Source organism: Pistacia vera, unplaced genomic scaffold (assembly GCF_008641045.1).
Source record: "Pistacia vera cultivar Batoury unplaced genomic scaffold, PisVer_v2 Contig125, whole genome shotgun sequence".
NCBI lineage: Eukaryota > Viridiplantae > Streptophyta > Magnoliopsida > Sapindales > Anacardiaceae > Pistacia > Pistacia vera.
Genome location: NW_022195303.1, coordinates 156,780 through 183,535, shown reverse-complemented (window position 1 = coordinate 183,535; position 26,756 = coordinate 156,780). Strand labels below are relative to the sequence as shown.

General features: G+C 40.7%; 2 protein-coding genes across 2 annotated transcripts; one reads left to right on the top strand and one right to left on the bottom strand.

Moving 5' to 3' along the window:
- Window positions 1–8,002: 8,002 nt before the first annotated feature.
- Window positions 8,003–10,198, top strand: LOC116119402 (protein DYAD-like). Its single transcript, XM_031405343.1, has 5 exons — window positions 8,003–8,736; window positions 8,830–8,947; window positions 9,035–9,118; window positions 9,375–9,929; window positions 10,034–10,198. Exons 1-5 carry the CDS (start codon window positions 8,003–8,005, stop codon window positions 10,196–10,198), a joined length of 1,656 nt encoding a protein of 551 aa, XP_031261203.1.
- Window positions 10,199–11,021: 823 nt separating this feature from the next.
- Window positions 11,022–15,328, bottom strand: LOC116119390 (8-amino-7-oxononanoate synthase-like). Its single transcript, XM_031405334.1, has 10 exons — window positions 14,926–15,328; window positions 14,184–14,421; window positions 13,932–14,019; window positions 13,217–13,350; window positions 13,117–13,128; window positions 12,446–12,534; window positions 12,153–12,278; window positions 11,865–11,895; window positions 11,704–11,772; window positions 11,022–11,064 (listed from the first exon to the last, which is right to left on the bottom strand). Exons 3-10 carry the CDS (start codon window positions 13,986–13,988, stop codon window positions 11,022–11,024), a joined length of 561 nt encoding a protein of 186 aa, XP_031261194.1. The 5' UTR covers window positions 13,989–14,019; window positions 14,184–14,421; window positions 14,926–15,328.
- Between the last annotated feature and the right edge of the window lie 11,428 nt (window positions 15,329–26,756).

Genomic DNA, 26,756 nt, shown 5'->3' with positions numbered 1-26,756 from the left:
AGCTCCAGAGGACCGTGGTCAGACTCACCAGGGAGGCTGGCAAGAAAGACCAGGCACTGCAAACGACCTCCAAGTGGGCCTTACGAGCAGAGAGGGAAAGGGCGAGCTGTGGGAGACTACTGAGAAGCAGCGATCAGCACTTGAGGCCAAGCTCCACTTCACTCAAGGTTGCGTCACTTTGCTAACTACGGAGATGCAGCAGTAGGAGGCGGAGATCGAGAGTAGGTCTACAGAATGGATGATTCAGTCCATCTTTGTCCTTTGGCTGAAGAACCCTGAGATAGATCTGTCCGACCTTCCCGATGAGTATCGGGATGCCTTTGTTGCCATGGCACAAGTGGAGGACGAGGAAGCAAACCAGGGAGGCCTAGAAGAAGAGCATCCAGAGTACGTCCCTGAGGAGCTTGCACCCGCACAGGCAGTTGGCAACCAACCTGGGGATGTTAACATTGCCCCTCCGAGACCTGGGGACGAGGATTGATGATGCGCTTTTGTAGTCTTTCCCTTTCTTGCTTATGTACTTTCCCTTTCATTATAAATAAAGACATTGTTTTTTTTTTTTTTTCTATCTTTCATGAGTACTTATAATATTTGCATTTTCTGTTACATACGAACTCACATTCTAACAGTTTACAATAACATTGGTGCAAGTTTATGAGAACAGAATTATACATATGGAAAAATGATTACAAAAAAACAAGATCTTGCACTTGTTATTTACAAAGATTAAGATAAGTAAAATCTTTACAAGGCAAAATTGAGTTCAGGATTACTGATAATATGGTCGGAGATGTTCAGCATTCCAAGCTCGCGGTACTTCAGAACCATTTAGCCTTTTGAGATGATAAGTCCTCGGTCTTATTACTTTGGCGATGCGGTATGGGCCCTCCCAGTTTGGTCAAAAAACTCTCGCACTTGGTTCTCTAGTACCGAGAAGGACTTCCTTTAAAATGAGGTCACCGACCTGGAAGTCTCTTCTTTTAACCTTAGAGTCGAATAACTTTTTCGCGCGTTGCTTATAGGCTACTATTCTTAGCTGAGCCTTGCTGTGATGTTCTTCAACTAGATCCAGACTTGCGTGCATAAGCGCTTCATTGTCGGCTTTGTTGAACAGGTCCCTCCGAAGTGAACCGGTCCTTACCTCAACAGGGATCATCGCTTCGCAGCCATATGCTAGCGAAAAAAGGGTTTCTAAGGTAGAGGTTCTCAGAGTTGTCCTGTATGCCCACAGGACTTCGGAAGGTCATCGGCCCAATTCCCCTTGGCTGCGCCAAGTTTGGCCTTCAGAGTGTGCTTGATGGTTTTATTGACAGCTTCAACTTGACCATTTGCTTGCGGTCTCGCGACAGAGGCAAAATTTTTATGGATACTCAGCTCGTCGCAAAACTGCTTAAATTCCTCGTTATCGAACTGCTTCCTATTATCAGATATGAGGGTGTGAGGAATCTCATAGCGGCACACAATGTTTTTGAAGACGAAGTCCTTGAGCTTTTTGGTGGTGATCGCGGCTAATGGCTCTGCTTCGACCCACTTGGCGAAGTAATCCACCGCAACCACTGCATACTTGACTCCCCTTTTACCAACTGGCATGGGACCAATGAGATCGATTCCCTACATGGAGAATGGCTAGGGGCTAGTCATGGTTATCAACTGGTGGGAAGGAGCTCGCGGTATGTTCGCGAACTGCTGGCACTTGTCACACTTTTTAACAAAGTTGTAGGTGTCTTCTTGGATCAAGGGCTAATAATACCCTTGACGAACAACTTTGTTGGCGAGGGATCGTGCGGCTGTGTAATTACCACAGATCCCTTCATGTATCTCCCGCATGATGTAATATGCTTCTTTGCTGGTTACACATCGAAGAAGGGGGCGCTAAACCCTTGCCTATACAGCTGGTCTCCTACAAGTGTGTGACGAGGAGCTCTTGTTCGCAGGGTCCTTGTTTCAACCTTGTCGTTGGGCGAGGTCCCATCTCAGATATATTGAATGATATGAGTCATCCAGAAAACTAATTTTGTCATATTTACGGCCTGTTCAGTCGAGTTGACACTGGGGGTCTCTATGAACTGAACAAGAATACTTTTCGGAGCATCTGAGTCTAGTGATAAGGCTATCTTTGCCAAGGCATCCGCCATAGAATTACTATCTCTAGGAATCTGTGTGATTGTGAATTGCTTGAATGGCTCGAGTGCGGCCTTAGCTTTCTTCAGATAGCTAATCATATTTTCTTCCTTGGCCTGGTATTCCCCTAAAATCTGGTTGACAACCAGCATAGAGTCTCTGCAGATGCTGATCATGGTTGATCCCATTTCTCTGGCCATCAACCACAATCCAGTGAGCAGAGCTTCATACTCAGCCTCATTATTGGTTGCTTTAAACCCAAACCAGAGGATGCCATGAATACGAGTCCCTCGGGACTTAAGAGGAGAAGACCTGTCCCTGCCCTCTTCCTATTTGATGATCCGTCGATGTATAGGCTCTAGGTCAATAGATTTTGAATAGTATCCTGATTGACTTCGCTGGCTTGTTGCTCGGATTCCTTGGTTGGATGATATAAGAATTCCGAAATAAAATCAGCAACAACCTACCTTTAATGGTTGCTTTCGGTCTATATTGTAAGTCGAACTAACTTAGTTTCGTGGCCCATTTGAGCAATTTACCCGATGCCTCTAGTTTGTGGAGGACCTGCTTGAGCGGGTAACTCGTCATTACATGGATTGTATGGGCGTGGAAGTAAAGTCACAACTTTCGGGAAGCGATCAATAGGGTATAAGCTAATCGCTCCATTTCCAGATACCGTATCTCGGCATCCAACAGACTATTGCTCATGTAATACACTAGTCATTGAACCTTGCTCTCTTTCCGAATTAATGATACACTGACCGCATACTGAGAGACGGACAAATACAGGAGCAGAATTTCTTGCGAGAAATGCTTGGATAGAAGAGGTGGTTTTCCGAGGTGCTCTTTAATGCTCTGAAATGTCTGTTCGCACTTGGGAGTCCACTCAAACTTCTTGTTGGCCTTAAGTATGTTGAAGAATGGAAAGCAGCGATCTGTTGCCCTCGATATGAAGCAATTAAGCGCCGTTATTCACCAATTGAGGCTCTAAACCTGTTTTCGGTTGGTCTGACTCTTCATATCGAGGAGAGCTTGGATTTTCTCGAGGTTGATCTCTATTCCCCGCTAGTTAACCATGTACCCCAGAAATTTTCCTGAGGATACTCCAAATGAGCATTTGAGGGGATTAAGCTTCATTCTGTATTTCTGGAAGATGTCGAATATCTTAGCGAGATGCGCTATGTGATCTGAAGCGACATGCGACTTGACTAGCATGTCATCAACATAGGCTTCCATTGACTTCCCGATCTACTCGAAAAACATTCGGTTAACTAGCCGCTGATAAGTCGCTCCAACATTTTTCAGGTCGAAGGGCATAACTCTATAGTAATACAGCCTCCGATCTGTGACAAAGAAGGTATGATCTTCGTCTGACGCATACATCAAAATTTGATTGTATCCCGAGTACGTGTCCATAAAACTCAACAGCTCGTATCCGGAGGTGGCATCCATGAGCTGGTCGATCCTTGATAGGGGAAAGCTGTCCTTTGGGCAAGCTTTGTTGAGGTCGGTGAAGTCCACACAGGTCCGCCACTTGCCATTGGGCTTCTTTACCAGAACCGGGTTGGTGACCCAGCTCAGGTAGAGTGCTTCTCGAATGGACCCATTTTGAAGGAGGTTATCTACCTCGATTTTCAAGGCAGCATATCACTCTGGATCTATCACTCTCCTTTTTTGGCAAACCGGCTTGGCTTCACTATCGATGTTCAAGGTATGGCAAATGATGTCCGAGCTTATCCAGACCATATCGGCATGCGTCCATGCGAACACATCAATATTCTTTCTAAGGAAGCTGGTCAGGTCACTGACAAGCTAGGGGTTGAGATTGCTTCCAATCCTCAACACTGTGCTTGACTTGCTCTAGTCGACTAACACTTCTAATAAATCCTCAACTAACCCACTAGAAGGGCCTGGATACGAGGATCCAAATTATCCTCGGCTGGGCCAAGCTATGGTTTGATCCGGCTGATCACCATTACCTGTTTGGGAATGCCAAGCGAGATGTCTTTCCCCTTGCACGCCATCTGCACTGCCTTTACATAACAGTCGCGAGATGCGCGATGAGATCCGCTTACTTCCCCTATCCCCGTTGGGGTGGGGAACTTCATCTTGAGATGGTAGATCGAAGTGACTGCTTTGAAGTTTCTTAGTAGAGGTCGCCCTAGGATGCCATTGAAAGCGGATAGGCAATCCACTACTAAGAATTCAGTTATTTTGGTCACCTCGTCAAAGTCACCTAGTGTGACTGGAAGTGAGATCGTTCCTTTGGGGATCAGATTATCCCTTGTAAAACCATATATAGGGATTGAGGCGGGCTTCAGGTCAACCTCATCCAATTTTATTCTCTCGAAAGCTGGTTGGAACAGAATGTTCACAGCGCTTCCGTTGTCCACCAACATTCTGTGGACATCGAAGTGCCTTATTTGGGGCGTGATGACGAGAGCATCATCATGGGGATGATGCAATCGGACTAAGTCTTTTTCGGAGAAGGTGATTTCCTCCTCCTTGCGAACCTTTGGTGGTCGTTGTGTCATGTTCATCACACGAATAGGGTCGTGATGGGCTGCGCAAGCATATCTTTCTTGAGCACCTTGCGAGTTTCCTCTGAGGTGTGGTCCTCCAAAGATTATCCCCACGCTACAGATACCCTTGCAATCACGACACTTCTTGCTCGATTCCTCTCGATTTTTCTCTCTTACGAGAGCAAGGTCATCAACATACTCTTTGAAATACCCCTGCTTGATAAGATTTTAGATTGCCTGCTTGAGAGCTTGGCACTCATCAGTGTGATGCCCATTGTCCCGATGATAACGACAATATTTTTTGCTGTTTCTAGATGAGGAGGGACCTTTCATGGGCTCAGGCTCTCTGAGCACATAGGCCTTTTCTAACTTATCAAGAATGGCCGAAACGAATGCATTCAAAGGCGTATACTGATTCCTATCGCAATCGCGACGAGGAACTAGAGCATAAGACTTCTTGAGCTCAAACCACTGTTTCTTTCCTTTTTGCTAATCATCGTTAGCCTATCGACGATCAGCCCTCCTATTTTCCCCCCGACCTGGCGCACTACCTAAAGTGTCAGGGTCGTGGCGGTGGAGTGTCGCCACGGAGTTCTTAATACGGAGGTATTTCTCTGTAAGGCTATAAAAGCGGATGAGAGAAACATCGTCCTCTGATTCCAACTCCTTCCATAGATCTGTCTGTGGACGAACTCCCACGATAATAAGAGTCCGAACGGACTCTTCAGGAGTGTGAGCTACTTTATGGAGCTCCTTGTGGAACCTATCGATGTAAGATTGGAGGGATTCATCCCTCTCTTGCCTTATGTTGCTGAGGTAGCTCAAAGGCATTGAGAACTTCCTGTTCGCCTAGAAGTGTCTCAAGAATGTTGAGCTCATCTGGTTCCACGAGTTGATTGATCCTGCCGAGAGCGACTTGAACCACCGCTTGGCATGAGATGTAAGAGTCATTGCTAAGCATCGGCATTTTGCCAAGTCAGAAACTTGGTGAAATTCCATCAGGTCGTTGAATTCGTATAAATGATCTTGCATATCAGAATTTCCATCGAACGCCCGCATATTGAGCATTCTGAATCTAGATGGGAAAGGGGCGGCTAACATAGCCGGAGAAAAGGGAGACGCCTCTACGACCTACCCTCGCTCATTTTGCTGAGCTTTTAGTTGATCCAGAGCTCGGTGTAGCTCGTCAATCTGAGACAGCGGAGCCATCTGGGGATTGCTTTCCCCTATATGGGTTCGACCCTTGCGATTGTGGTTGAGGAAAGTCTGGAGGTCAGATTCCTCCTTGCCTCTGCTGGCAGTTCCGACCAATCTTGACACACATTGGTTAGAGTCATATGATGGTGATGAATGGTGCGGGGAATCTTCACGACCTCCGTGATGGTACGAACCGCCCCGTGGAGTGTGGGAACTTGCCGCATGACGACGATCGGAATCATCATTATGGTGGTGATGGGAATCACCCCGCCTCACACTTTTGTGGGAGTGCTCGCACGATGTGGCATGGGACAACTCGGGTTGCGGCATGTCACCGAGTCTTTGCGCCATGGGTATTCTACCCAAGGTACAGTCGGTGTTCGTTGGTCCATCGGAGCCTATAGGCCTATTGTTCGCCACTTGCTTACCCTTCATTTGATGCATTATAGTGCGCGCGGCACAGGCTATCGCCGTTTTCAATGCTTTCATGCGACATGCAGGTGTTTTAGGTGGTGGTACCGCCTCATTTGATTCGGGTGGTGCAACCCGGTCCAAACGGTTCAACCTTTGGTTGACCGTTTGGAGAGTATTATTGAACCTCTCCAGGTAGCTCATGCCGACTGGATCAAGCTGTGAGCTTGAAGGAATATCCCCCACGAGATTTTGCGGAACTCCCTCTTGCACCTAGGGGACTTCTTCCTCACCATGATTGGGTTGCTCAAATTCGAATCTTCGAGCCATTTACTGCTGTAGGACCAGTTAGTTAGAGATTCTCCTGATGAAGGACGAATACTGAATCAGGCCCTTCTTCTAACGCCAAACTGCGGATGCTTGATTTTGACACCAACTAAACGCGCGTGTGAAATGCTGAGCTGACTCAGAAGACACACGCGAATGGGGGTATGAGAATGGATAAGAAATAGAGAACAATGTTTAAAGTGGTTCGGATGCTTAAACAAGCGACTCCTATGTCCACTGATATTGTATTAATATACTGAGGTTAAGTCGCGTTTATCGAGCTGATCTACAAGTGATTACAAAGAGAAAATGAGTATGCTATTCTAGAGAGAATTTAGCTAATCCCACAAACGGGAGAGGAGCCCTCTATTTATAGTGGGAAAAATTGAGGTAATGATTACTAAATTAGGAAGTGGGTCAGATTGCCGTCCAAACCTTGCACCCCGTTATTCACTTGTTCAAGTGATTTGCTCGATTCTTGCAAGGATTGGACACATGGATCACCTCCAACCTTTCACCAGCCTGATGCACACCTACTGCACTGGCAGGAGCACGCCTCTTGCGTCAGCTTACGACGTGACTGCATCTAAACGGCTGCTGGACTTACCTAAACTCTGACCACTTATACTGACAGGGCTCTGCGTCAGCCCTACTTTTCCAAGCATAACAATAACATTCAATATAAACTCATTGCAAATATATTTGTAAATGTGATATTTCATCTTAAGAGTAAAGGCTTGAAAATCTGTGTTAAATCTGTAATTTGAGAAAGATTCAATTCAAGTATCCAACTTCTGAGTAACACTTTGCCACTCTCATTTATTAATTTAATTCACAGCGCGGTTCTCTCCAGTCTCCACTCTGAAGCTTTGCCATCTTAGTGCCTGAAGTATTAAACCCCGCGCGCTCACAAGTCTCTGTTTTCTGTTATCCACTTCATTAAACCCACGCGCTCACAACTATACATCGATCAAATTTACCCTAGACACTAGACACAAGCCCCATCAAATTGAAATATCAATATTTATCTGTCTGCTCACGTGCTCTACAAGCGCGTCTTCTGTTCTGTTTTACCCAAATCAGTTGTCTTTTGATTCTGTTTTACCCAAATCAGTTGTCTTTTGATTCTGTTTTACGTGCGGCCGCATGAGCAGTTATAAACACAATTAATTAATTATTATTATGCGATTTGGTTTTATTCTCAATTTTCATTTTTATTCATTAATTCATATTACCGATTTGTAGGAGGCAGCAAAATCATGTTATTTAAACGACGCTGCAAAAATGATGCATTTGGGCAGACAAGCACTATATCTATATCTACTAACACAAATCAGTGAAATCACATCTATCTCTCCAGCCCCATACACACACACACTTAGACTAACACTAACAGTAACCTTGAAGAAGAGCTGAAGACGAATATGGCTTCACTGGACGAAAAGGAAGCCGGTCATGAACTCTCATTTGAGATTCTTGCAAACAAGAACGTCTCATTGGAACCTTCCAAGAACGGCCACTGCTTGGCTGAGCTTAAGAGTAGCGGGGTGCTCAACTGGGGTAATAGGAAGAAATTTCTGTTCCTCAGAAATGATGAGACGGAGAAACTAGACGGTGAAGAAGAAGATGTGAAGTTAGATCGGTCACCTGAGGAGATGAAGGAGAATCAGAAGAGAAAGCGCGCGGCGCACGTGTTTATTACTGGCTGTGAGAAGAAGAGGATGAAGAAGAAGAAAGGGACAAAGAACTTTAGTTCTAGATGGTCGAAAGAGAGGTATCAAATAGCCGAACTTAATATGTTGAAGATATTGAAAGAGAAAGAAGCGGTGTTTGGGAAGCCGATATTGAGGCTGGCATTGAGATTGGAGGCGAGGAAACTGATTGGGGATACCGGTCTGTTGGATCATTTGTTGAAACACATGGCGGGGAAGGTGGCGCCAGGAGGACGAGAGAGGTTTCGAAGGAGACACAACGCCGACGGAGCTATGGAGTACTGGTTGGAGAGTGCTGATTTGGTTAATATTCGAAAAGAGGCAGGAGTTGAGGATCCTTATTGGATTCCACCGCCTGGTTGGAGCCTTGGTGATAATCCGATTCAGGATCCTGTTTGTGCCATGGAGTTCAAGCTGCTCAAGGAAGTCATGGCCAAAATGGAAAGGTTACTACGTGCCTGAGGCTTGTTAATTTCCTTATAACAAATTGATGTTGAATAATACTGATATATATCTGTATTTTGTTTGGAAATCTACAGGAACATGCAGGAGCTCTTGTTAAAGAAGCAAGAGGATGATGTGGCTGTTGTGAACACTCCAAGTTCTTGTAATACGAGTCAGAACTTTGATCATGACAACTTCTTGCTTCCATTGAAGGTAAATGATTAACTGGTGAACAGGGGATTTGATCCCCAGAGTGTTGTTAATCTAACTCTTTCGGTGTTTGTTGGATTGTTTTGGCAGGAGATTTATACAGATTTGGTGAATAAGAAAGCTAAGATTGAAGGACAAATGATGGAAGTTTCACGTTCTCTTTGTGGAATGGAGGTATTCAATTATTAAACCTTCAATTACTGAGTTTCCTTTTATTTCTGATATGTTTATCTGCTTTTGAATCTTTGTCCGACAATTGAAAACATGTGGTGATTAATGGTACATTAATTAATGCTCGACATGATTAACAAACATTTGTTAGTATTGATTAGCTAATAGTTTAGTGATGATTGGGTATTTATGATATGTCTATTTAAAGCTTTAACTAATTCCATACATGAAATTACATAAATTAATGGTAATCATGCAGGTTCTAATGGAGAACCTAAAATCATCCGTGGAGGAAACAAACAAATCAAAATCAACCCCAGCACCGTTACTACAAATGGGATCAACAATATCACCTGCGGCTACAACAAAAGTAATAATACCAGAAGACAAAACCACCAAAATAAAAAGACTGAAGAGCAGTTTCAAGATATGCAAGCCCCAGGGGAGTTTTATGTGGCGAGACATGACAATATCGGTTAAGGATGTAATCCCTCTTGAAGATCTCATTATGGTCCCAACACCTCCCTCAGTTTCCTCTTCCTCCACCTCACCACCACACTTCCTTCTCTCTCCCGACCTTCCCCAAATGGAAAACCATTCAATATCCCTAGTCAAGCCACGACCTGAGAAGCGTCCCCTTGCTGTCACTTTGAGTGATCATTCTCTTCCTCCTGAAACCACCACCACCCAGACCCAGTTTGTAAAAAATAAAACTACTGCTGTTACCATCAATACCAACACTAAAACTTCTCTTATTAACCTCAATGTGGTTCCCAACAACCAAAATGAGACGATCACCACTGCTGTTTCATTTGTATGTATAACTTCATCGGCTATCTCAATTTCATTTTTATCATCAATTTTTTTGCTATGTATTGAAGATATTATATATTAAAGTTGGCATGCTTTTTGTTACAGTTGCAACTTGAAAAGCAAGAGGATGCTACGAGGCAAACCATGGGAGGTGAAAGAAAGGAAATATTAATGGAGTGTGAGAAGAAGAGAAGGGGATGCTCCTCAACTTCATCATCTCCTTGGCTGGCTCTAGCCACCCCAAATCCACTTTTGCATAAACGGGGTTGAACATTTACTGTTATCATCATCATCATGACCACACAGTTTATATTTATATTTGTTGTTTTAACAAGTAAAGAATAATAATTTGGCTCTTATATTTAGAGATAACATGCATGCAAGATGATTTTTCAATTTTAGAATTTTGATCTTATTCTTGAAAAAGGTTAAAAGGATACAGTTTGCCCTTTAAGATTTACTTATGTAAGACAAGACATAAAGAACAAATTGAAATTATTTGAAGAATGTGAATGTACTTCTCTTATTGGAAGATACTCTTTCAAGTAATTAGTTTACTTTTTTTAAAATCTTATCCAAAATAATGAAACAAACACACCCTATTGAATGCTATTTTATATTATTATTATCTTGAAAATGATTTCTGCCCGTTATCAATAATTACAAGCAATAATGTTATCCTTACTCACAAACTTACTAACCACCTTACTCACCTTTGTTAAAATTACATATGATACCCGTACTATGTTTATGGTACCCTTACTATGCTTCATATTTACTAAAGTGAGTAAGGTGATTAGTAAGTTCGTGAATAAGTTCGTGAGTAAGGATAACATTATTGAATTACAAGCAAGTGATGCAATACCCAAATTGAAACGGCAAGAAATTTAGATTTATATTGTCAAAATTGCTCTACTTAAGGATATATACGATGACTAGGGGGTCAGGCCTATCATGATCATCTACTTAAGTTACCTTGAATTATAGATTACAACAAACCTTTGTAACCCAAAAAGATCAAATTCTATAGCTTACAATATACATTTGAACTATTGCTGGGAATGTCTTCAATGTTGTGCAGTCGTGAGCTTCTTTATACATCTGTAGTATGCACTGCAGTTAGAGTTACTTGTAATCTGAAAAAGTAAAAGAAAAGTAAGCGATCAGCAAAACATTTTGATACAAAAATATTACAATATAACTGACAATGTTGATAGACATCAACCCAAGTTGGTCCAATCTTCAACAACATATAGAACATATTATGAATCTCCGTGGATTTCTTTAATAAGTTCTCAGTTTTCTAGACATATTTCCAGTATGTTCTATTTTTGGTATGTTAGTTGATGGATGAACAACTTTGTTAAACTGAATACTGAACATGATCTAACTCTAACACAAGCCATTGCCAGGTAGTTCAGTGTGTGAGACAGGAGACTAAAGGAATCTGCGGTATATTGTTAACCCAACACACGTTTTGCATATGTTTAAAAGCTACATGTACCATTATAAGTTACAATAAAGTATTTCCACCATGCATTGTTTACGAGGATCTAAATAGACAATTTTGGTTCAGCCACTGGCAAACCAAAATTGTTCTACATATGAAAAGTTGTCTCACAATATCAACAACCGTTTTAGGCATATTAGAGGGAACACTTGGGAAATACAAGGAGTGAACATTATAGGAAAGTTGGAAAGACTCATGCGACTGAAACTAAGTTAGACATGTTAACAGAAAGTACAAAAAGTATTATAAAGGAACTGCAACAAACCTGCATGAGTTGGAAGGTATTGTTGGCAGTCTGATTGTAGTCACATGGAAACCAGATTCTAAGAGATGCCTGCTCCATAAAATTGAAACCGTATGAAGCTGTTGTAACCATGGCTTTAAGCACACAAACCAGAAAGAGCTGAGAGAGAAGAGAGGAGATACCTGCTAGCTAGGAGGGCCTTCTCTTCACTCCCTACAATAAGAGATATAATGGGACTTGAGATTCGGATTCAAGTGAGAGCATGAAGGTCTTGAACCCGGTTCCAAATAGCCCTTCTACGCCATGTTTCCTATTTTGCCACAATAACAGCAGCTGCTAAGTCATACTTGCTTTATCAACAACCGAAAATACCACAACAAGAGGTAATGGCTAGTAGCATAAGATGCCCTGAGACATCATAAAATACAGTTCTTTCAACGTAAAGGATTTACTCATTTTTATCTTTTTACCATTTTGTAAGGGGACAATTGAACCACAAACAGACTCTTCATGCAACATTTCCTGCCCCCGAACCAAACTCAATTTGGAATAACTGTTCAGCTCTCTGTCATGGGAACTCACATATAGTGGCAAAACTGGTTATACCACAACAATTCATCATACGATTGTTTTACCTTTTAAAACATCTATTTACATTCCATAAGTGCTAGTACTCATTAATGGGAAACTAACTAAGACAATCCAAGAAATGTTATGCCACTAATTTTCTTTAAATAAAGTCAAGGAAAAGTATTGACTGTACCATGTACTGCAGCAGCAATGAGAATTGATGCAGAAGTTGAAAATATAAAAGAACGACCCCTAGATTGTATGAACTGCTTCCTCCTTTTGCTGTATAGAAACATTCAGAATAGCTGTAAGTATTATACATATCAAAACTATCATCATATAAATATATTACATATGCACATAAGATGCTCTTTATAGCAAACAAGAAAATAGAAATCATAAAATGCATCAGTAGCTATTTTGTGCGAAAATCAATAACTTTCAAGCTATGTCCCACCAAAAGAAAAAAATAGCTTCATCAATCCGCAAAGAAGCAATCAAAACCAAAATTTTGAAAGTAGATATCTTTTATTGTTTGTATCAAAGAAACGAATTATGTTCCTTCATCCTTGATCCTACAAAAACCTTCAATACTTTTACTCTCAAGCTAAAATGGCTTCTGCTTTTGTTGAGATACCAACAATGGAAACATGTAAACTTAAATTGGGGAAACTCGTGAAATTTTTGTTAAGCATTAAATTCAAAGTCGTTCTTTCTAAGCAATTTTATTGCACTTGTTTCTGTAATAGTTTAACACCGGATGTCTGTAGACACTGCAACAATATGCTAGGCGATTCTTCAATCACCAAAAGCGAAAATTAAAGAGAAAATTTCGAAGGAAATCCAACGAAGTGCTAAAATAACCTTGTCGTAGGCCTACATTTGAGCAAAAAAGCACAATGTAAGGGAATTGTTCTGCTTTCTGTTCTTAACAGAACAAAAAGGGCCAGGTTCTTGTAATTACCTGCATGATATGAAACCACCATGATAACCTGCCGCCTTACTCAGAGTGCCAATGCATATGTCTATATCTCTTTCGCAATTGAATTCCTCGGCCACTCCCCCACCACTTTTGCCACGGAAAAATGTTCCATGAGCCTGAAAATAGTTAAGGAATAGTTACTTGGTGCTAGCATACACCTGCAGCTAATTTATGAAGAAGATACCATCTTTCCCTATGCCATACACTATAAAATTTTGGACAAGCTTTTTAGCATATGAAAGAGAGGAAAGAGAATGTATATATCAACTGAAAAATGATTTATTGAAGAATCAATATAATTAGAATAGTTTTTGAAAAACTAAAATGTTAAGACCCTTTTATGTAGCATAATTTAAAGGCTTTAAGTGTGCAAGAAATAAATGAGTATGTAGTCCAATTCCTCAACAAGTGTCATGTAAGACACAAACTCAACAGTTTCTTCAAGTGCTAAATACTTGAACATTTTCTTTTATGCCTAGAAATTCCCCAACCTTTCATAAATCTTCATGAATTTTAAACTGGGGATTACAAGAAACTTATTGGATGTATCCAAGTAAGTGCTTTGGGGAGTGTTTTACCCCTAACCTCTGGGTTGATTCCAAAAGTCTATACCGCTTAACCTAACCCTTGAAGTCAAATAAGTTGAAAATAAACTAAAAAAAAAAGTGTAGAAGATTGGACCATCAAGACAACTTACATCATCTAAGACTAACAAAAAGCCATACTTCTTCCGAAGCTTCACGAGTTCAACCATTGGTGCAAAGTCTCCATCCAAACTAAACAAGCTGCAGAAAGAAGAGAATTAAGCACATCGTCAAGAAAATATGCCAGTAGTTAAAACATCAGGATTTTCAGCAGTAAAAACATTAAAAAAAATAAATAAATAACACAACATATAAACATAGTAAGACCAGCAATCTGTCAAACATATGGTATATTACCAAAACACCTAGCAAATATTTCCAAAAGACTCGTTGAAGTCACTCAGAGGACAGTGAACCACAGAGTAGTAAGGTTTCGTAGACCAGATGCAAAATATCCAAGGTATACACTCATAAATGGTGTCAGCCATGTATATGAAGTTTACAATCTTATTAGGAGATCTAACAGAAGTAGCTTCTTGAACTGCCTAGAGCATGTGGTGGTTTTACCATTAGCTACTCCATCTCTAGAGACAATCTCATCTCCTGTAAATCCAAAAAGAAACGGTTAAGTGTCAAATAAAGTACTAAGCCATGTCTCCACTCATATTGTTAATAGCCCTGTCCAATTAAAATCCAAGGAGCGACACAAGTGCATAAATCGTTCACCAATAACTATATGGCAATGTTTGGTAAGCCACATTGTCCTGTAGCATTTGCAATACTATAATGAATATTATATTGGGTATATTTTAATCATAAAGTATTTTTTGATTAAGTTTAATAAATTTTACAACCTAAACCTTTTGTTCAGAATTATGTATATACATTAAGTATACAGGGTATTAATTAATAAAATATGTATTAATTTATTCACTATGAATATGATACGGGGCCACTGTACAATCCTACAAAACGTTAACTAAAATCTTGGCAATATCATCCCTAAAAAACAATGGATAAAAAGAAGCAAAACCAAGTATAATGAAAACCACATAAAACTATCATTAAAACCAATCAATATAAGACAAAGAAAGCGAGCAAAAGTACCAGAACTAGGAATGTCATGGAGCCATCTGTGAAAGGTGGAGTCAGAGATTGATATTTCAACGGCAGATCGATCCTAGGGTTGCATTTCATCGAACCCCTCGTAATCATCGTCACGTTCTTCGATGGGTGGAGACTGGAGATTGTTCTTTCTGTAGTTCATTAAATGGGCCTTAGAAAGCGAAGCACTTTTTAAATTTGAAGCTTTGAGAGTGCTGCTTCGACCCAGTGGTCCCACTCCCACAAGTTCGTCTCCATTTCGCAAAATACGATGAATGAAGAACGAAGGGGACGGAACAGAGACAGGGTTTAAGAATTAGAGATGAGCATAGTTGGAGTTGGCTGCTATTTACTCGACTGTCAAAGACGAAGTGGGTAACTGCAAGTTGGGCTGAGTCCGCGTCCGGGTCAGGGTCGGCGCAAGTTAATGTGGAGTCAAATGTTCTCACTTTGCCATGTTTGACTTGGTTTCTAGAGGTTCATATTTTGGTTCAATAATGTTTAATTGATTTTAAATTAGTAATAAGAAGGGTTTATCCGTCAATACGATGTATTGTCACATCCGTTTATAAGAAATAAATTGTATCAGATCATTAAATAGTTTAATTATTTAAACTTTTTTATTAGTTAAATAAAAAATTACCCAAATTTAATAAACATTTTAAGTAAGACCTCTTATATTATTATTATTATTTTAATTTTATCTCTGTCTTTATCACCAAATAACACAAAATCCTTATCCTCAATATACAATTGAAAAAAAAAAAAAAAAATCTTATTTAAGATTAAAATGTAGTAATTATTGTGGTTTTTGTTTTTAGATGATATAATATTAAAAAACATAAAATGTCGAAAATGTATTTTGTGTACAACGAAAACAAGAAAAGTTGTGTTAATTCAAATGGAGTTGAAAATTCGAATATAATGAACAAACTCGAGCACGATTAAATAAATTGAAGTGCTCGAGTGTTGTAATACCCTTGCTCGAAGTGTAGCATTATTTAATATTAATAAAAAGTATAAGAGACATATTTGATAATACGTTAGGGGGTTTTGGGTACAACGTCGATACAGTTCCTGTATAAAATCATATAAGCCCTTTTATCATTTCTTAAAATCATTTATTTATTTATTAATTTTTGTGACTGGAGTGTCTAAGTCAGCTTGCGTATATATCGACTAATCTTAAGATTTACTGAACACCCTACTTTTGAGAGCAGGTTGTTCGAGTCAACTTATGTGCATCTCGACTAATCATCGGTAACTAATCTCCGAGATTCATTGAACACCCTACTTTTGTAACTAAGTTGTTCAAATCAGCTTGTTTGCGCCTTAACTAATCCTTAAGATTCATTGCACAATAAACACCTTACAAGAGTAATGCGCCAAAGAAGTCATAAATGTGGTAAGTGATTACTTGGTGAGAGTCGAACACAAAACCTTTAAATAACATAAATTCTCGCTATCCAACTACATCCAATTGGTTAACATTTATACTTTATTGGAAGAAGGTGAAATCGTGTTGGAGTTTATCAATATTTCCTGAAGAGTTAACATTTCAAATATTTATTTTTTTTATTTACACAATCATGAGTTATTATAAATGTTATGTCAACCGAGTTAACACTTTATTATAAGGAAAATGATACAGTTATCGAAAGTAACGCATCGAATTCATGCACCGAATGACGTGACAAAATCCTGACTATCGATTAATATTAACTTATAATTAATCGACGGTCAGGATTGCGTCACGTCATTCGATGCATAAATTTGGTACACTACTTTCAATAACTGTAACATTACTCTTACTATAAATATTCATCAAAATCGAAGGTGAGGGTTTCCATGTGTTTGAATATATAGGATCTCGGAGTTGCAGCAAACTGCACAATCTTGTGTAACAAGGTCTAGATGATAACAGCAAACTCATTAATGGTAACACAATTCTTTTTCTTTATCTCGCATTTTGCTATATCTCTTGATACTATTACGAAGCTTCATACATTGCCTGTAGTTGTGGTTTTGACTTTTGAATGCTGCCTGCTAATGCAACTTTGCCCTCCGTAAACATCTATGAGACAATACATATATATTAGCAGCTACACGTTGTTAATTATATATAACAAGGTTTTATTCTTTTTGTAATCAATTAAATTGTACTTTAATGGATATTCTTCTACTTCCTTTTGTTTAATCAAGTCACATGGCATGTCTATTGCTGTATTGTTGCTACATCCTCCCCGCCTATCGCCTGAATTCATTTCTGCCATTGTCAATCTCAAAATGCATATGCTTTCCACAAAAAACCATACACTATTATTCCATAAATGATCAACTAATTGCCAATTGCCTTAATTTATATATTAAGGCAGGATATCTCTTCAAAGCATCTCCAACCCAACGCCATTTTGGTGTAAATGTGTGGAAAATGTGCTTCAACCCAACACCAAAAACTACACCAAATCGGTATAAGTGAACAGTGTCACTTCAAATTTGGTGTAACACTATTCATCCACACCAATTTGGTGTAGCACTCTTTATCTACTATAAAATATATTTTATTTTCTTATTTTTGTTATTTGTATTTATGTTAATTTGATTATTATTTATATTTATATTTATAATAATAAATTCATAATAATTATATAATTCAAAAAATGAAGAAAAATTAAAAACAAAAATTTATTCAATATAAATATTAAACTACAATAACTCAAAATAAAAATTAACATTAATTTAAAAACATTAAAATTAAAAAAAAAATACAACATAAACTAAAATAACAATTTAATATTCTGATAGATTAGTTTTGGATCCTCTAAGATCATCAAAAGATTGAAAAGAACTAGAGTTATTTTGAAATATTTGACCTTGTTGTTAAGCTTTTTTTTTTTTTTTTTTTTTTTCATAATTCCAGAGACAATACATATATATTAGCAGCCACAGGTTGTTAATTATATATTTTGCAGGATATCTCTTCAATAATCTTAATTCTTGTATGATGTACTTGGTTCTCTGTTACTAATATCAATGTCAAATTGGTACGGAACTAGCAGCAACCGTATGTAGATCTAACATGCATGATCCATGATATTAATTATTTCTAAATAAGCATTACTCAATATTTTTCCACAGTGGATCTGACCAGAAAATGTCAGATCAATACACTAGAGGTCAGATCTAATCGGTAGTGCATCATCACGGTAGATTTCGGCCATCTTCCGATGGTAGTGACCAAAATCTAGTAAACGTGGGTAGATGGGGGTGTTTTTATCAATTTATAAACTTTTATTGTTGAGGGTGTTTAGTTAAATTAATAAACCTAAGGGGTTAAAAATAATCTGAATATTTTGAGCTGCATAAAATATGACTGAATTTCAAGAATATTGAAATAAATGCATTTTTAGGTTTTTAGGATAGGATAGTGGGAAAGTAGTGAAACAAACGGAGTTAATTTCCTTTCATGATGGTGAAATTTAGGAACTAAATAGAGACCGTTAAAAATATCTTTTAATTGTATAACTTCAAATAGTTGTGATATGCCTAAAGAATGCAAGGCTGACGTAAGGTCCAATCAGCATGCAAAAGTCAGAGCATGGGTACACCCATAGCCGAGTCACATGAGGAAAGAAGCAACATGCTCCTGTCAGTGCAGTGGGTGCGCGCCAGACCAGCCAGGAGCTGGAAAGCTTCCACATGTCCGAATTCCTGCACCAAATTGCATAAATCACTCTATAAGGTGGGCAATGGGACGTAAAGGAAGATTTGTACGGATAATCCCACCAACTCACAGATTTAGTAATCATAATCTTAATCCATCCCACTATAAATTGAGGGTTCCACTCTCATTTTGAGGATTAGCTACTCTCTCTCAAGAATATATAGCATCTTCTCTCTTGTACAATCATTTGTAAGTCAGTCCGCTAAAGCGACCTGACCTCTATCATTAATACAAAAATCAGTGGACGTAGGACTTGCTTCCTTAGCATCCGAACCACTTTAAACGCTTTTTCCCATTGCGTTTACTCTCATTTTTTTTACATTCACGTGTGTCTTCTAGGCCTGCTCAGCATTTCACTCGTGCGTTTGGTTGGTGTCAAAATCCCGCATCAACAGTTTGGCGCTAGAAGGAGGGCTGATTTAGTGTTCATCCTTCATCAGGAGAATCTCTAACTTACTGGTCCTACAACAGCAAATGGCTCGCCAACCTAAACCTAAGCGAACCAATCGGGGGGCTGAAGAGATCCCCCAAGTCTAGGAGGACACCTCTACCGAGGTGCCTTCGGTACTGCAAAATATCGCAAGAGATATCCCGTCAAGTTCACAACTTGACCCTGCCATTAGAAGCTACCTGGAGAGGTTCGACAATACCCTCCAGACGGTCAACCGAAGGTTGGACCGTTTAGACTAGGGCGTGCCACCCAAATCAGCTTGGGTGGTGGAACCGCTAAAAACGCCTGCAGGTCGCGCGAAAGCACGACAAATTGAGATAGCCCATGCCGCGAGCACTGTAGCGCATCGAAAAAAGGGTAAGCAAGTGGCAAAAAACGGGCCTAAGGGCTCCAAAGGGTCGGCAAACACCGACCACGTCCTGACTAGAATACCAGTGGCGTTAAGACTCGGTGAAAGGATGCAACCCGAGCCGTCCCATGCCACGTCGCATATACACCCCTATAAAAGTGTTGGGCGAGGCGATTCTTATCACCGCCAGTAAAACGACCTTAATCTCATCATGCGGGAGGTTCCTACATTTCGCAGGGAGGTTCCTACCACCGCAAAGGTCGTGACAATTCCCCGAACCATTCATCGCCATCACACTGCTCTAGCCAGCGTGTGTCAAGGGCGGCTGGAACTGCCGGCCGCCTCCGGCTGAGGTGAAGCGGAATCCAACCTCTAGACTTTTCTCAACTGCAATCACAAGGGTCGGGCTTGCATGGGAGAAAACAATCCCTAGATAGCTCCGCTGCCTCAGATTGAGGAGTTATAGCGGGCTATAGACCAACTAAGAGCTCAACAAGACAAGCAGGGGCAGATCGCGTCCGCATCCCCTTTTTCTCCGGTAGTGTCAGCCGCCCCACTCCCATCAAGATTTAGAATGCCCGACATGCGGGCGTTCGATGGAGATTCTGATCCGCAGGATCATTTATATGAATTCAACGACCTAATGGAGCTTCACCAGGTCTCAGATCCAGCAAAGTGCCGTTGTTTGGCAGTAACTCTGACCTCTCATGCCAAACGATGGTTCAGGTCACTCCCAGCGGGATCGATCAGCTCGTGGCCTCAAATGAGCGCGACATTCTTGAGGCATTTCCAAGCAAATCGAAAGTTTTTGATGCCTTTGAGCTACCTCAGCAACATAAGGTAAGAGAGGGATGAATCCCTCTAATCGTACATCGATCGATTCCACAGAGAGCTTAATAAGGTAGCTCATACTCCCCAGGAGTCCGCTTGGACTCTCATCATAACGGGAGTTCGCCCGCAGACCGACCTATGGAAAGAGTTACAGGCTGAGGATGATGTTTCCCTCACTCGTTTCTATAACCTTGCGAAGAAGCACCTCCGTATTGAAAGTTCTGTGGTGGTGCTTCGCCGTCGCGACCACGGCGCTTCGGGTAGTGCGTCTAGTTGGGGGGAAAGTAAGAGAGTTGATCGCAAATGGGCTACTGACGATCAACGAAAAGGAAAGAAACCGCGCTATGAGCTCAAAAAGTCTTATGCTCATGTTCCTCGTCGCGATTGCGATAGAAATCAGTATACGCCTTTGAATGCGACTGTATCGGCTATTCTTGACAAATCGGAAGAAGCCAGCCTGCTCGAAGAGCCTGAGCCCATGAAAAATCCCCTATCAGCCAGGAATAGTAAAAAATATTATCGTTATCATCGGGATAATGGGCATCACACCGATGAGTGTTGAGCTCTCAAACAGGCAATCGAAGACCTCATCACGCAGGGGCATTTCAAGGAATATATTGATGACTCCACTCCTGCACAAGAGAAAAGTCAAGGGGAACTTGGAAATAAGTGACGTGATCGCAAAGGGGTATGCAGCCTCAATTTGATCTTCAGAGGACCGCACTTCATAGGAAACTCGCGAGGCACCTAGGAACGGTATGCTTGCGCAGCTCACCATGACCTTATTAGTGTGGTGAGTGCGTCGCGGCCACCACAGAAGGTTCGCAGGGAGGAGGAAATTACCTTCTCCGAAAAGGATGCAATTCGACTGCATCATCCCCACGATAACACTCTTGTGATCACGCCCCTGATAGGGTGCCATAACATCCACAGAATGTTGGTGGATAACGGAAGTGCTGTGAATATCCTATTCCAGACAACTTTTGAAAGAATGAAACTGGACGAGGCCGACCCGAAACCCACCTCGTTCCCTTTATACGGTTTTACAGGGGACCACCTGATCCCCAAAGGAACGATCTTGCTTCCAGTCACACTGGGTGACTTTGACGAGGTGACCAAGGTAACTGAATTCTTGGTAATGGATTGCTCGTCCGCTTTTAATGGTATCTTGGGGCGACCTCTGCTAAGAAACTTTAAGGTAGTCACTTCAATATGCCATCTGAAGATGAAGTTCCCCACCTCGACGGGGATAGGGGAAGTCAGCGGATCTCAACGTGCATCTCGCGACTGTTATATGAAAGCAGTACAGATGACGTTCAAAGGGAAAGGTATTTCACGTGGCATTCACTGATAGGTGATGGCAATCAGCCGAATCGAGCTACAACCTGGTCCAGCCGAGGATAATATGGATCCTCGTATTCAGGAATGCCCTTCTAGTGGGCCAGTTGAGGATCTTTCTGAAGTATCGATTGACCAGAGCGAGCCGAGCAGAGTGTTAAGGATCGAGAGCAATCTCAATCCCTAGCTCGCCACCGAATTGAGCAGCTTCCTCGGAGAGAACATCGATGTGTTCACGTGGTCACATACGGATATGGTCGAGATCAGCGCTGATATAATTTGCCATGCATTAAACATCAATAGTGAAACCAAGCCGGTTCGCCAAAAAAGAAGAGCGATGGATCCGGAGCGATATGCCGCCTTAAAACTAGATGTGGATAACCTCCTTTGAAGCGGATCCATCCGAGAAGCGCTCTACTTGACCTGGGTTGCAAACCCAGTTCTAGTAAAGAAGCCTAATGGTAAATGGCGAACCTGCGTCGACTTTACCGACCTCAATAAAGCATGCCCAAAAGATAGCTTTCCCCTGCCCAAAATCGACCAGCTCATGGATGCCACCTCGGGGCATGAGCTGCTAAGTTTCATGGTTGCGTACTTGGGATATAATCAAATTTCGATGTACGCGTCGGATGAAGAGCATACATCCTTTGTTATAAATCGGGGACTGTACTGCTATAGAGTTATGCCCTTCAGCCTCAAGAACGCTGGCGTGACCTACCAACGGTTGGTTAACCAGATGTTCTCCGAACAGATCGGTAAGTCAATGGAGGTCTATGTAGATGACATGCTGGTCAAGTCCCATGTCGCTTCAGGTCACATAGCGCATCTCGCTGAGATGTTTGATATCCTCCAACTATACAGAATGAAGCTAAACCCCCTCAAATGCTCATTCAGAGTATCCTCGGGAAAATTCCTAGGATACATGGTTAACCAACGTGGAATAGAAATCAACCCCGAGAAAATTCAAGCTCTCCTCGATATGGAAAGCCCGACCAGCAAAAAACAGGTCATGAACCTTAACGGGCGAATAGCGGTGCTAAGTTGCTTCATATCAAGGTTAACAGATCGTTGTTTGCCGTATTTCAATGTTCTGAAGGCCAATAAAAAGTTCGAGTGGACTCCCGAGTGTGAACAGGTGTTCCAAAGTGTAACGCCCCACTTGAGGTACGTAGTTAAGATTTGATGAATGGCTTGAATGTTTATTGATTTATCCTTATTTGAGTCTGTATGTTGTTAATTTTGGTTGTTTGGCCCTTAGTTAAAAGGGTGTATTGGTTTGGTTGAGTGGTTGCCCTGAAAATTGTAAGACTTGGCAAAATCTTGATGTTACTGTAAGTTTTCGCCGGGGTGAAGAAATAGCTTCGCCGCAGCGATAAATTGCTACAACCCCCGTGTAGCTACTGTAAGTTTTCGCCGGGGTGAAGAAATAGCTTCGCCGCAGCGAAGACTCGGCTGAAATTTCCCTTGAGTTTTTAGAGAATTCTTCCTTTTGGGGCTCAATGACCATTCTACCCCTAATTAGCAGGAAAAGTGGGGAGTGAAATGCAAGGAAATTGCATAGAGAATAGTTTGAATGGGGATGTTTTTGCAAAGAATTAAAGGGCATAGGTGGAATTTCTAAGAAGGAGTAAGGGTATAATGGAAAAGAGTGGAGAAAATATGAGATATTAAGGGTTTAGCTTTAGAAGCCTTTTCATTTCTCCCTTTCCACCACCTCTTTCATCCTTCAATTCTCTCAAACTTTCATTCAATTTTCCAAGGATCTTTGAAGAGCTTTTGACTAGAAATTGATACAAGTTGATCCTAAGCACTTAAAGGTGAGAATCCTTACTCTAGATGTGAATTTTATTGGCGAAAGAGTAGGTGTTAGACCGATCGTCACGGTCACAAAATTAAACCTAATTACCGTAGTAGCGGTAAGCAGGATCGAATCCATAGGGAGCAAGACTAACAACCTAATGTATTTTAAGTAGTGGAAATGAAATTGGCAATGGATTAATGAAACTAAATAAACTAGATGCAAATAATGAAATAGTGAAATTAAAACAAATAAAGATTTTATAATAAAAATGTTGCCGTTACGGTTTTGGTTCGACACGAGACCGACTCACACAATTCTCCTCCACCCTCTACGATCCCCTAAACCTACAAGGCAAGGTAAATCAATGAAATGGTTTCCCGACACTCTAGGTATAATCTATCCTGTCTCACCCGATCACTCAAGTTCGATTGGTTAAAGACTATCATTGAACGTCGATAAACGCTACAAGGCAATACCACTAGTTGGTACGCGATTAACAAATACAATCTGTCAACACGTAATATCCAATCAACCAACTTCACAATAAACGCAACAATAGTAGAAATTAAATTAAATCCAAACACAACTCAATTACAATCGATGCGAAGTAATGTAAGCAATATTCATCATTTAATTATTCCAAACCAACGTTTATCATTCAGCAAGTTCTATGAAAACATTAAATCACAATGGACAACAATATTCATCACAAGTTATGCCCAAATCATATTAAAGTATCGAAATCAATCATGAAACGAAAACAAATATAATCCGAAGCACAATACTACCAAATGTCCTATAATCGGGCTCATCCAACTAGTCGAGAGCTGATGAGGAGAGTCGTGGAGTCAATCCCGATCTCGCCTATGCCGTAACAGACAACCGGGAGCTTAGCCGCTCATGGTGGTGATGACGGAGGCCGAAACGGTGGAAACGGAGCTGACCATGGCGGAGAGGAGGTAACCGACAGCGATATGGTGCGAAAAAGGGGCGAAAACGACCAACGGACAGCCCGGAATACGAACAGCCGCGGTTCGCCGGAAAACGTTAATTTTCCGGCGGGTCTCCGGAAAACGGTGGCGGAAATGGGATCCGAAGGTACCGATGGAAAGCTCTGGTGATGGGGAGTTCAGATCAGGTCCTGGGGAGGTGAGAAGTCGCCGGAAATGAGCAGGATCTGGCCTGGAAGATGAAGAGTCGCGGCGGCTAAATCACGGATTCCGGCGGTTTTCGCGGCGGCTGAAGCTAGGGAAGTGTAGATCCGGCTGTGGGGAAGTGAGATCTACCCTTGGGGAGCTGGAACGTCACCGGAAAATGGCCAAAACTGGCCGGGAAGACGAAGAGTCGCGGTGGAAGACGAAACGCCGCGGTGGTGCTTGGTTCACGGTGGTGATGGAGGGATGATGGTGACCGGAGCAAGGGGGAGGTGAATCGTCGCCGGAAAAGGAGACCACTCGTCGCCGGAGCTTGATCGGAGAAGGTGAAGGGTCGCCGGAAAAATGAAGATGAACAGCCCCCTGGTGCGATCTGCATTTTTTTCTTTTATAGCACATATTGCAAAATTTCAGTTTAGTCCCTGCACAATTGAAAAGTGACAAAATCAGCCCCTTAAAACATGACATTTTACCCCCTAAACAGCATAAATGAGACAAAATCACCCTTAATCCATAAACCACAACCTAATATCAACTCATATATTTTCCAAAATCATTCCAAACACGTTAAATTCATAAGAAAAATATTAGGAAGCGATTTTCGTGAATAAATTCATAAATTCTTTAATTGTCTCAATATACTTCAATTTAATCACAAATGGGGTATTTTTATCACCAAAATAGAGTCACTTTCATGACTCTAACACACTCCCCAACTTACTCTTTGCTCGTCCTCGAGTAAAGTTAAAGGAACTCTTTCAACATTCTCACAAAACCATACACAACCATATTCATCAACAACCAAGACATTCATCAAAAGGTAAAGTGAAGAATTTGAACATAACAAGTAAATAACACAATCCTAAATAAAGAACTAAAGTTTCTGTCAAGATTTGCCTATCTCCATTCAAGCTTCTCAAACACACATTTCATATTCATATCACAATGTTAAAATGTCATGCAAAACTCCCCAACTTATGTACACGCAACATAATGCTCATTTTCCACACAAGATTTTGACATAATATTTCTTTTTCAGTCATCACCCTTTTTTTTTTTTTTTTTTTTTCTTGTCTTAACTTCTTAAGCTTTCTAGAAGGTCCGTGTAACGGGCTTTAGGTCAATGACTCCCAAACCAGATGGCTATAGGGCACTAAGTGTAGAATACTCCTCGAACTTACTCACCCGAACCAACTAGGCTACAAGTCAAGACTTTATTTCTTTATTTCTTATAAAGCTCATAATTTATATAATGACTTATTAAGCTTTCTAGAGGACCCATGTAACGAGCTTTAGGCCAACCGCTCCCAAGCTAGATAGCTTTAGGGGATTAGGTGTAGAACACCCCTCGGGCGTACTCACTCGAGTCAACTAGGCTACAAATCAAAACCAAATCATCAAGCAACATTTAAGCACTTTTAATACAGGCAAGATAATAAATGAAAATTTGCTCCATGGGCATGTAAAGTATGTGGGAGACTTGCATAAACACTAAAACACATGACATTTACACAAAACAGTGTCTAACCACAATTATGGACAAACCTAGCACAAAACAGAACCAATAGTTCAATGTTTAAAACCATGTTGCACAAAAATTTTTCAAAAACCTCACAAAACCTTTCAACTAGCACTTTAATTGCTTCTAAAATGGTAATTATGCATGAATTCATGAAAAATTTTAAAAATAACTCACTTTAGTTCACTTTAACCACTTTTGGACTTACAAGAATAAGATTCAACATATTTTCAACAAAAACATCATCATGCCACAAAAATTTAAGCACAATCTCCACAAAAGCATCATCAACAACACTTCACAAAAATATCACAATCTCCACAAAAGTCTCATCAACAACACTTCACAAAGCTATCACAATCTCCACAAAAGCATCATCAACAACACTTCATAAAAATATAAAATCAAATCAACACTCCCCAACTTCAAATGTCATTGTCCTCAATGACCCACAACTACAAAAATCCTCCCCAACTTAGCATCAAATGATCTCAAATGAAAATATGATCAATCATATAAAAATTGTCCAACATATTTGAGAAACAAGAAATCTAACAATAACAGCATATAAGGTGAAGAGATACAACCTGAGGAACAATGGTGGGGCTGTCATCAACAGAGTTTGTGGAGCATGCACAAGCGTAGCCTTGGACTAGTTAATGAGTTC

What these genes read in the sequence shown, in the direction of transcription:
- LOC116119402 (XM_031405343.1), top strand. Translation starts at nt 8,003, where the DNA reads ATGGCTTCACTGGACGAAAAGGAAGCCGGTCATGAACTCTCATTTGAG. An exon ending in GTCATGGCCAAAATGGAAAG is followed by an intron (nt 8,737 to 8,829) that starts GTTACTACGTGC and finishes GGAAATCTACAG; the next exon opens with GAACATGCAGGAGCTCTTGT. An exon ending in TCACCACTGCTGTTTCATTT is followed by an intron (nt 9,930 to 10,033) that starts GTATGTATAACT and finishes TTTTTGTTACAG; the next exon opens with TTGCAACTTGAAAAGCAAGA.
- LOC116119390 (XM_031405334.1), bottom strand. Translation starts at nt 13,988, where the DNA reads ATGGTTGAACTCGTGAAGCTTCGGAAGAAGTATGGCTTTTTGTTAGTC. An exon ending in CATTGCTGCTGCAGTACATG is followed by an intron (nt 12,279 to 12,445) that starts GTACAGTCAATA and finishes TGGTATAACCAG; the next exon opens with TTTTGCCACTATATGTGAGT. An exon ending in AATTGTCCCCTTACAAAATG is followed by an intron (nt 11,896 to 12,152) that starts GTAAAAAGATAA and finishes CTCTTATTGTAG; the next exon opens with GGAGTGAAGAGAAGGCCCTC.